Below are 12,132 nucleotides of genomic sequence, written 5' to 3'. Positions count from 1 at the left end.
GCAGAAGCAGAAAAGATGTAGGTCAAGATATCTCTTTAAATAGCAACTGCAAATCATGTATGTGTGTTGACTAAATCTAAGTCAAAATTTTACTTGTTCTTCATTTGAACCTTTAACATTTATTTCAGTATAAAACTGAAAATCTCTCTTGTGGAACTCAAAAAAAACTTTCTCCATTAAAGCCCAAATAAACACATACCTGTTTAATCATATACATGAGACTTTTAGATCTGTGCTACTGTGTTTCAGACCATTATTCTATAGGTAATATTTCTACAAAAATGTTCTAGAATTCCTGACTCTGCCAATGGTAACATTTTAGGAAAGGGTCTATCTTGTTTTCTTTTAAATAATCTTCTAATCTGGACTTTCTAAAAATGAAAAACATTTAAGCATGAATTTTATTTAACTATGTAACACCAAAGGAGTTTTAAATGAGAGTAGAAAAGAAAGTAGTATAGAATAATTATTGCTTAAATGGTAGATAGATATTACTTTAAAAATGTACTGAGAGAATATCTGGACAAGTTTAATATACATTAAAAATATTCTTTATAATACTCAACTAGATTTTTAACTTAAAAGATAACAACGTCATCAAGTAGTAAACCAATTGACAGCTTCTCTATCACTTTTTGTGACAACCTGAAACTGTAGGAGATGCTGGGTCAACTAAAGGACCATACCCCAAATCCTAAAAAAGTAATCTCTCAAAATCCAGTGAGTTAAATTTTATCAAACTATGTTGAATATACTGTAGGAAAATCTAATCAAAAAGTCCAGCAATTAAATATTACAATAAAAGTACTAAAGAATTTAAAAAGTTGAAAATGTCATAGTATTCTGTACTATAGCAGTGAATATTACTGTAGCTATTGAAATATATTTAGTGAATGTTGTGAACCGGCAGACATGAATGACAACTCAAATGTGTACCATGATCTATCACCCTTCAAATACATAACCTAGAATCACAGGAAAAAAATTAGTGATATATATATCTCTCTCTATTTTTTTAAATCCTGAATTGGCACAATGAAAAAGCTTAAAATAAATACATGAATCTAAATGAGGAGAATCAAACTATGAATTTAGCTTTTTGTTTTCATCAAATAAAACAGAAAAATAAGGTGTAAAAATCCTCACAAAAATGGGAATAGATTGAACCATATGAGACAACGTGAAAGAAAACACAAACTAGCCTTTTGCGAATGTTTTGAGTTGTTTTAGCTAGAGCTATCACGTTGCTAGTTATTTCTAGGAGTAAAAATACTTTAAAATACTTTTAAAATAAAATCTATTTGAAATTTAAAAGTTATTTCAAAACAGATTATTTTCATTTTCTGCTACTTAATCATACTCATAATAAGATACCTACTGCTAAAATCTGTTGATATTTTATTTTTCCTCTAGTGAAACTTGGTAATTTTAAGTTAAAATTTTCACATATTTCAATGATAAAATTAGCATCTTTGCTTTATATGCAAACTTAACTGAGCAATTAATAAAAGTGGGGAATGATTTTTTTTTGTTTTGCATAATGGTGATAGAACTTTAAAAAAATGTGAATACCAACCCATTTCCTGCTTTTGAGTTGCCTTTGTTGTCCGTGGTAAGCTGAGAAAGCACATAGTGAGGTGCTTTGGCACTGTCGGCATCAAATATATCCATATTAGATTCTTCACAATCTCGTCGTTTGACCCCCGGCCTCTGCTTTGGATTTCGTTTTCGTGATTTACGAGGTACCTCAGTGTTATCATTGTAGGAACTGGTGCTCATGTTACTGAAGTTGGAGGGGGAATCCTCCATCCACATACTGCAGCTCTGCTCAGATTCCAATCCACACCCCTCATCCTGGCAGGACATCCGACTGTTATCCAGCAAGTCCTCAGGTGGTGGTGAGATGTACAAGACTGTGTGCCTCTTCGGTGTTGATGGATGCTGCTGAACTGTGTTACTGGTTAACTGCTTTTCACTTACCCCTCTGTTACTTACCCCCAAGGCTGAGGAGCAGCTCTCCACTTGCATAGCCTTGCTGTCGGTGACTGAGGTAGAATAAATGGTAGGGCTGGAAGAGGTGGTAAAGGAGCTGCAAGCACCGCCCATGGAGGAAGAGGAGGGAGCTGAAGAAGCATCTGCGGTGTACAATTTAAGAGTAAATACACTATACATGTTTTCACCTATGCTGGCTAGCAGTCCCATTGAAACCGTGATTTGTGAACTGATTGTTTTTCCCCAAAATGAATAGTTGGAATTTGGTTGTTTTAGAATATAAATGCTTCAAAGCAATACAAGGCCTAAGAAATGCAATTTAAAAAAATGCCCAAATAGCATTAATTTACTTGTGTTATAATCGATAGATTTTTTAAAATCTAATGTTTTAAGCTGTAAAGCAAGAATAAAGCTTTTATTGCCTCAGCTGGATGTTCTGTTGAATTTTTAATCATTTAAAATAATAAAACCCCAATATGAAATATATGCTTGTGGTCCACATTCAATGCCAATTAAATAATTCATTATAAAATTTGAAAAGTGGGACTGTGCTTAGCCACAAAATATTAAAATAAGTTTCTAACCTATGAAGCAGAGAACTACAGGTCATTTTTAATGCAGACACTCCCTGCTTCAGAGGCAAATCCTGGAATAAAAATATGAGAAAATAAATGAGAAAAGAGCCACTGATTATTCCAGATATCAATTATAAAATGAGAAATAAATAGAAAAAATATATAATCAACTGAAGTGTAGGCAAAATGGAACTGGTACCGTCACTATGATTGTGTAAAATCTAGAAGAATAAAAGTGAAAAAGGTTTGATTTGGAACATGCTGGGCTGTAGAAGACAAGCAAGTTAACCAGTGTGGATCTCCAGAAGTTGGAAGTGGCAGTTCAAAACCATGATCTCTAAAATAAATAAATCCATCCTTAATGCAGAATGAAAAGTAGAGTAAGGACTGATTATTGAATGGATTTCTCTTATAAAGTACTTGATCACACACTCAGCAACTGGTTACCACTGTCCATTTCCTCTTTTAAAGGGCCTGCGTGGTTTTAACTATTAAGGGAATTTCCTAATATGAGTAACAGTAAATTTTCTTAGATGAAGTCTAACAAAAATTAGTTAAGTAGAAAAAAAATCTCTGGAGAGCACAAGAATTAGTTCCTATAAAAAGATTTTTTATAAAACCATTCATCTATTACACCTAGCAAAAATAATTTAAGTAGATTTTTTAAAAATGTGTGGCAACTGGCAGAATAGCTCATTGAAAAATAATAAGACTTTAACCCTTAACAGCATAACCTCAGAGGCACACTAAGAATGTTAAGGTGGGAAGTAGTCAGTCTTAAAATTTTAGAATGAACATTTTACCTTGTATAAGATATGGAAAGGTTTATAAACATACACACAAAAAAATAAAAATAGGTAACGTGACAGATAACTAAGAGATACGCTTAAATCTAAAAGTATTTTTTACCTAAAGCCAAGAACACCACTGTTTTAAAGCAGTAGGATAAAAATTAAAACTGTGATGTGCAGTTATTGGAATTGCAAGATTCATATCAATCATAATATAAAGAGTGAAATGTAAGAATGCCAATGTTTAGATAATCAAAAGCCAACTGCCAAAGATCTATTTTTAAATTGAAAACATGTACCAAAACACTTAAATCACTTGAAAGAACTAAATTCACCCACAATTTTTCATTGCTGTCAAGGCAATTAATATTAGCCATTAATAATGTGATCTACACAAGGCCACGTGGAAAGATTTTTCGCAACTACCATAAGTTAAAGAACCTAGAGCAATTAGATGATACCAGTTCCATTTTCCAGTTTGTATCCTTGTCAAATGCAGTAGCTGAAATTGGAAAATTCAGTCACTTTAAACTGCATTCCAATTTAAAGAAAAATTTATCAATTTTGTATCATGCATTAATGCAATGTTTTCTTAGTAAATAAATATTTTAAAAGATTTGTAAAAACTACAAAATCTAGATGCTAATGTCAGTGACAGTTTAGGAGCTGATTTGTAGCCACTTTGGGTTTAAGTAACAAGTTTTTTCCTCATTTTTTGAAAAATACTATAGAATTCATTTTAGAAAAAATAAGAAAGGTATTACGTCTAACATTCCTCCATCTGTTCCAACTATTGGCAAAAGTGAAACTAAATTTTTGTGTATGAGCCTATGTTCTTCAAATTTCCAGAGAAATACAAGTATGCAGCATGCAATGTTTGCAGTGAAATACACAAAACATGCAGCAGGAATGCTGTGAACTTGTATTTCTATAAAGCAGCTCTCCCCAACCCACTCTTTTTGAATTTAAGTACCATGAACGTGAGAATGCAGAATATTAACATCTCAGGGATCCCAGTTCACCACAGATGGAAAGTACAGGTGAAAAAGCAATCACGAACTCAAAAGCAAGTTATGTGGTATTTATGAATTTAATATGCAAGATACAACCTAACATTGCTCTTTGAGGTCTATCTGATTTTATCCTGCACATCTTATCAAAATGATCAGGGTTACAAAATCCAACAGATATAATTATATATAAAAGTTTGTTCTGGGACAGGTGTGCCAAACTATGATCTCATAACCTACAGAAATCAAAATATTCTACACATTTTCCTTGGATACCTAACATACAATTTTTATATTTTACCTGCAGTTTCCTGGATATACTTATTAAATAAAAAAGTTCATTACCACAAAACTATGAAACTGAAAACATAAACTCTGTCAGAAGATAGCAGTAAAGTATCCTCTAATTTAAAAATATTACTTTTTAAAGTCTATCTCATTTTGATCCTAAATTACAGAGATTCTACTCATTTTAAGACTATAACAAGACAATTTTTTGTAAAAGATTTTACTTTTTTCCTTTTTTCTCCCCAAAGCCCCCCGGTACACAGTTGTATAGTCTTAGTTGTGGGTCCTTCTAGTTGTGGCATGTGGGACGCCGCCTCCGTGTGGCTCAATGAGCAGTGCCACGTCTGCGCCCAGGACTCGAACTGACGAAACACTGGGTTGCCTGCAGCGGAGCGTGTGAACTTAACCACTCAGCCACGGGCCCGGCCCCAAGACAATTTTTTTTAACTATAAAGTTTTTCACAATAGTATCATTGTTCTCTGATGATGATGATAATGGCATACACAATCCTTCACATAAAGATGTTATATTCTGGTTAGCAAGGCATCACCTAAGCACATTAGTAATGCCAGGTGGGGTGGTGAAGTGGAGGATAAGAACTACAGGCCCTTTAAGAGCATGGACAATATCTTTCTCATCTTAGACCCTCCCAACACCTAACACAGTTCCTTGTACGTAGTAAAAATTCAATTTTTTAAATTAAATTGATGTATGGGAAGCCAATATTTGATATGCATGTTGTTATATTAAAGTTAAATTGGTAAATAAATGTACCAATGTATCCATAATGGACATATCAGGTCTAAAAAGAAAATTTACTACTCAAAGTGCTTAGAATATATATTACTATAATAGTATTATCTGATACAGGAAAGGATTTAGAAGTAACTTAAGAGTTTAGAGGTGACTATTCTCTGTTTCTATAAAGAGTGAGCTAATAATTTTCTTTCTTGAAAGTATATTAAAGCCAAATCAACCTACTTTTGAATTAATTCATAAGTTTACAAAGAAAAAAAGTCCTTAATATTATCTATTAAAAAACAAATGCATAAAAATAACATCAAAAATATTTTAGATTTTTAAACACTAATTTGTCAATTCCAAGCATTCCAAGAAAAGCACTAAAGAACATTCCTGGGATACTGTAAATGTACTTAAAATATCTACAAAGACTTTTCAGTCACTATTATCATTAAACATCAAGAAACAGCTTAATTGACATTCTATAGAATTGACATGTTAATGCAATCCTGCCTCATCTATACATTCTTTTTTATTTATAAGTTCTTATGAACAAAATATGCTAACTCTCTCTCCTCCATTTTTTTTGGTTTTGAGTCTCTATTTTTCACTATTAAGAAGGTAGAGATTATGTTTATCTGCTGCATATTAAAAATACAAAAACTCCAACATAAAAGTTTTAATAATTGCTTTTATTTTCTCACTGAGAACAGTTGTAATATGTTTCTATTTTATAACTTTATAATTTTATTTGTTCTTAAATCCCTTACCAATCCCCTCATAAAGTGGGAAGTTTTTCTTCAATTTTTTCTTAAAATTATTTATCGTCTAACTAATGTGAATAAATTTTTACTGATTTTTTTCTTTTATGAAAAAATTTTTGAACCTAGAATTTTATTGTTCCATAGCATTTTCTGTGACCACAGAGAGAACAGCAAACCAAAGGGAAAACTGATAGACTATTTCTCCAATTTACTAATGGAAATGTATAATTTCAAAAGAATAATTCTAAAATTTATAAGTGAAGGGAAGGATCACATCTATAGTATTCTATACCTAAGTCTAATAATTCTATTATTGGCAGTAGCCAATTATTAGACCAAATGTCAGTAATAATGGTGAACTTAAATGGCATATATGGCTTCTTTTAAGAATTGATGAAATCATTAAGGTTCACTATGAATATTCAAAGTAGTTGGGATAAAAAGAGTGGCAGATAATATCTACCTGGATATCCTAGAATTTGCAAGCATTATTAATTTGACGAGATTAAAATGGATTTTTAAATGGTACCACATATAGAAACCTGTGTAGATTTCATATATTCCTTGCTTAAACTGAATTTTAAATTTAACAGCTATTAGTTTTAGATTTGTGAACTAGAAATTATTTTTAATTACCATTTCATTTTAGTGCTTAAAATACTGCAAAAAAGAGATGACACTTCATATGGAACTAACTAAACTTTTTATAGAAAGCTCTGAAATTAGAAACATTCTTTAAAGTCTTCAAAGAAATAACTACCTTTCACTGATTTAAAATATATGACAGAAATGACATTTAACTAAGCTTCCAAGATAAAAATGTGATCCCTAGCATTTAAATACACGCACATATTTTATAACTTTTCAACATCAGTGCAAAGTCAGTTGAGTTTCCTAAAAAAACCATTGGAACAAAAGCCATAAAATTTTGCAAATGTGCTAAATGAACCAATAGTGGAACGGAGAAGGAGTAAACTATTGACTGTTCAGAAAATAATCATAAAAAACTACACAAGATGTTTGGAAACAATTTCTCGTCTAAAACACTTAATGTTCAATCTCAGTTATTCTCTTTTAAGTATTTCATTTTTCTTACTGGTAACAATGACTTCAAATCTAAGTATCTTGTCTGATAAAAGTCACCAGACACAAGGACATACTTTCAGATGAAAGAAGAAAGATATTGAGAGAAAAAAATTTTAAGGCCAACATTCATGTTGCCAAGGGATTGAAAAACCTAGAACACACAAAGTGGCTGCAAACCTGCTTTGTCAACACCTTACATGCCAACCTTCGTTTTCTACTTTTCTTCTTCTTCTTATAATATTAATGTAAAGTTTAAAACTTTACAAAAAGTTTTAGTTTCAATCAGTATCAATCCACTATTTAGAAACAAAAAAGAAAGGAAGGAAGGAAGAAAGAAAGAAAGAAAAAAAGACTTATGAAGAAGTCTGAAAACGAGACCGACCTATACCCTGGGTGAGATTGGATGGGTTAAGTGTCTCTGGCACTATTTGTCTTCACTATTGACAGACACTGTCACACAACCCACCACACGATGCCTGTCTCTGAATGGCGAAGCTAGAATGCAAGTTAAGTGTATTAATAGAAAAAACAACTAGCATCCCAGCATATAAAATAAGCAATCCCGATTACTTTATGAAAAAGAAAGAAAGAAAGAAAGAAAACCCAAAAACAAAAATTGTAGGGTCGATCATTTAATTTACATGTTTAAAACAGTTTCAATTTCCCATTTGTACTTTTCCGACCCAACTTAAGTTTACATGCTACAATAAGCAATGTTTTTAAAACAAACTTTAAAAAATTAAATTATTAACATCCAAATAAATGCACGTGGGGAAATTTCTTATCCAAAATTTTTAACTCATATTCACCAATTTGTTCTCCTGTTTACTAATGCAATCTAATCCATAAGCCAGAATGCTCTCTCAGGTGTTTTTAGGCTATGCCCTTACCCAAATTCCCTTAAAGAATGGAAGAGGATATGCTCTGACCAACATACCCAAAGCAGTAAGAAATATGGATTTTTTAGCAGCAAAACAATCTTTTCATTTCCCAAACCAACTTTCAAATACTTACTTTCTCATCCCCCCTCAAAAAACTTACTAATTCACACTTTTCAATTAGATATGCTACTGTGCATAAAATGTCTGATCCTTGACATTGGTTGAGGCTCTATTTTAAAAAATAATTAGCACTACTGCTGAAGCTGAAAGGTTTGTTACTGATTTATTGGAGACTACCTCTTTATTCCTCAGTCCATTAAATTGCCAGTCAGGGTTCTAATACTACACAATAATTCTCTCCCGTTTTTAATCTGAATTCTTCTAAAATAATTATTTTTACCTTGTTAGAGTGACATTAATATATTCACAGAATATTTATTAAAGAATGTTTCCTGAAAAATAAAATGCTTATAAAATTTCTAACTGTCCTGACACTTAGAGTAATGTTTTAAATACATCTTTTGTCTTATTCAACCCAAAGTGTCTAAGCACAGCGTAAAATATGTATTAGGTACACATTATACAATTTGGTTTTTAAGCCCTTTCCTATTATTGGGAGAGAAAGATGCTTTCTATCATCTAGGGATTTGAGTACTATTGGGTAGGATCACTGGTCAATACTGGGTAAAGAGATTAAAACCCAGAAAGAATCCTCCACCTCAAATAATTTAAACACAAAAGGGAATAATTATACGAGCTGAAAGGTAGTGTTACTTAAAGACAAAAACAGAGATTATCACTCTACTAAATAAGAATTAGACAGAAAAGCATCTGAGAGATGATATTTGAAGGTCACTTCAAAGCTTTATCATGTAATACACTTTAATATAGTTTAGATTAAATAATAAAAGTGCTACTGCCAACTCTAGTCCAACGTCTTCACATTTCTTTTTTTTAGAGGTGACTAAAAAAGGAAAACAAAACAGTATTTGTATCATTAAAATCTTCTAATTTAATTAATCAGGTTTTACATCTGGGTCTGGATTAGAGTGTATCCAATCACACACAAAATAAATTGTCTAGGCAAAAAACAGAAGTCATAAATTGTTCTACCAGAAGTTTTGAACTGATCGTGCAATTTTAGCATTTCATTTAACAAAAGAAGAGGAAGAGAGGGGCTGGCCCCGTGGCCGAGTGGTTAAGTTCGCGCACTCCGCTGCAGGCGGCCCAGTGTTTCGTTAGTTCGAATCCTGGGCGCGGACATGGCACTGCTCATCAGACCACGCTGAGGCAGCGTCCCACATGCCACAACTGGAAGGACCCACAACGAAGAATATACAACTATGTACCAGGGGGCTTTGGGGAGAAAAAGGAAAAAAAATAAAATCTTAAAAAAAAAAAAAAAAAGAAGAGGAAGAGAATTCTAGGAAAAACTCTTAACCAGTCAACTTTGCAGACTCATCCCTTTGGGAAATGTCTGTTCTCCCTATGACTCATCCTCCTCTATCAATGCTCCTTTTACATACAAGGATTCCTATTGAGAGGGTGTGTCAATGTGAAAGAATAAGTCAGAAAGTAAATCCCATGGCCCATGTGTGGCTATATCTTGACTAACATGCAAAACTTCAAAGTAAGGCAAAAAATAGACTGGGTAAGAATGGAAAAAACTTATTTTTATAAAAATAAGATTTTTAAAAACCTTACTAACACATGAAAGGAGAAACACATGTAGGAGGGAGGTCAATGTTTACTGAATGATCACTAATTGTCAGGTAACATTAAGTATTTTACATCTTTAACTTCATAATGACCTTAAGAAAAAGTTGGTATTATTGTCTAGTTACAGGGGTAATATTATTAGAAATCTATTTAACTTCCACAAGATTCTATCTATATGATAGAAATGAATAATAGCAACCAGATTCGAATTAGGCCTTTATGATTCCAAAGCCCATGCTAATTTTATTATATTTCATGAGTGGGAAAAATAAATAGAAATAAAACTATAATATGCATGTGTGTACATGTGTATTTTATCTAGATTGTAGCTGTACCAGCCTGGTACTTTGAGGTGACTTCTCATTCACTTTCTGATTTAATTTAATTAACAATAATACTTTGTTCCAAAGGAATGACATGGGAAGAACGAATTTTACCTCAGGGGGCTAAATAAATACTGCTGATGGACGTATATTTGCATTTATGGATGAAAAGTTAATGTACTCTTACTTATGTCAAAAATAAATTCATCAAGTATCTAATATATCCCACACCTGTTACTTTTTAAGAGCATAGTTCATTGGGTATTTTAACTTATTTTAATCATCTGCCACCTGATGTTTTTTAAATTCTGAAAAATTGGAAACTACCAGCCATGTGCCCTCTGCCCATATTTAACAAAAGCTAACATTTTACAATGTATGATTTTATTTTTAAGAGAAAAAATGTCACAGAAACAGGTGAAGTTCTCTGTTGTATCCTACTCTAATTCATTCCCCTCACTCCTGCCCCAGCTAAAGTGTTATTTATATAACTTTATTAATATTATTTATATAATTTATAAAATACTTATGATAATACTTTTTGTCTATGATATTATCAAGTTTATTGGTGATATAAAAAAAGTAAACCCACTTCTGTGCATCATTTTCTTGATATGAAATTGTACAAAACATAAAAATAGAAATCATGGCTATTTTAAATACGTATTTGGTCTATGAATGGTTGAGAATCTGTAAGCAGTTTTAAAATGCTATTCTATAGTCTCAGGTAATATAAAAATGTGCTTCTTTTACCAGAAAGTGAGTAAATCACAATATTTATAAAAGTTGTTGCTAAAAATTATTAAGAGGACAATAAAAAGGTAAATGTTTAAGGAATGAATCAATAATAGGCTGTGTACTTTTTGTCAATGATAATTTATAATATCGATAGCCTCCTGAATTAGTAGTTGTTTCTGAATTAACCATTATGGCCCAAGTTTGCTTATGCTTTTCATTCTAATAATGCAGATGTTAACATAAATCTATACATACACACATATTTCTATATGTACAAAGGTATGTATTTAGATTTACTATGTAATTTTCGTAAGAAGACAGAAGGAATAACAGAGTTTTTAAACTTACTTGCAACATGTTTGTAACTAGGATCTAACTTCCTTCTGGAAGTGGTCCAGTTTTCTAGGAAGTGTAGAAATGGCCATATGGAATAACTAAGATCAACTCACGTTTTAGCTCACAACAATAATACATAGTTGACATACAGCCTTTCCTGTTAACTGGCTTTAGGTTTAATCTTAGGAATAGTATCCTACATAAATGGCCAAAATTCTGAAATACGTTAACCTAGTTAACCCAGGAGAGTAATCAAAGGCAAATTTGCTCCTCAAATTTAGTCAACTCAAGAAAATCCAAACTGAGCAACTGTAAATACCTTCTAACACTAGTTAATAAGTTATAATAAATTCAATGGGCTATGCAATTCTGTTTTCTGTGAATCACTTTTATTAAGAATTAATATTCTTCTGGAAATCATATTCCCATTTTGTAGATCCTATAACTTGGCGAGAAGGGATATGGCTTTTTCAACTCAATAGCCTACACACTGCCTAGCCCAGGATCTTGTGTTTCCCTAATGGAAGTGATAGCACACAATGCTAAATTCTTTAAAGTACAGTGGCAAAGAGAAAAGAAATTAGACTCCAGTAGGAAAGAAGAGAGGTATCTTGTGCCTGGAAGGACTGAGATATTATGATATGCAAATTATCTAAGCACCATTCCCAATCACATAGTAGGAACTCAAAAATGATAACTTACATTCTCTCCAACTCAATTTTTGTAGTTTTGTTGTTATGCATGGTTTAGAAATCCCTATGATTTTCATTTAGGTCTTAATGATGTCTGAAATGAATTAAAGCATAGCTGTTTTTTTATTATAGGACATTAATTTAGTTCTCTAGTGTCCTCCCCTATAGTGTAAATGGCACTCAATTAAGTTCTTT

At 32.0% G+C, this 12,132-nt stretch overlaps 1 protein-coding gene across 15 annotated transcripts in view; it reads right to left on the bottom strand.

Moving 5' to 3' along the window:
- Window positions 1–12,132, bottom strand: part of NFAT5 (nuclear factor of activated T cells 5) — a 123,711-nt gene that overhangs the window by 46,888 nt on the left and 64,691 nt on the right. For 5 of the 15 annotated variants that reach the window (XM_070613784.1, XM_070613788.1, XM_070613785.1 and 2 more), the window contains 2 exons: window positions 2,577–2,638; window positions 1,577–2,135 (listed from right to left, as the gene is read on the bottom strand). In XM_070613784.1, the coding sequence (XP_070469885.1) occupies window positions 1,577–2,106 (530 nt within the window). In that variant the 5' untranslated portion in view covers window positions 2,107–2,135; window positions 2,577–2,638. The remainder of the gene's footprint in view (window positions 1–1,576; window positions 2,136–2,576; window positions 2,639–12,132) is intronic. The other 10 variants (XM_008518395.2, XM_070613782.1, XM_008518392.2 and 7 more) reach the window with 3 other exon arrangements.

This window comes from Equus przewalskii, chromosome 3 (genome assembly GCF_037783145.1).
Source record: "Equus przewalskii isolate Varuska chromosome 3, EquPr2, whole genome shotgun sequence".
NCBI lineage: Eukaryota > Metazoa > Chordata > Mammalia > Perissodactyla > Equidae > Equus > Equus przewalskii.
Note: the sequence above shows the minus strand (reverse complement) of the source record. Positions and strands in the feature narration are given on the sequence as shown.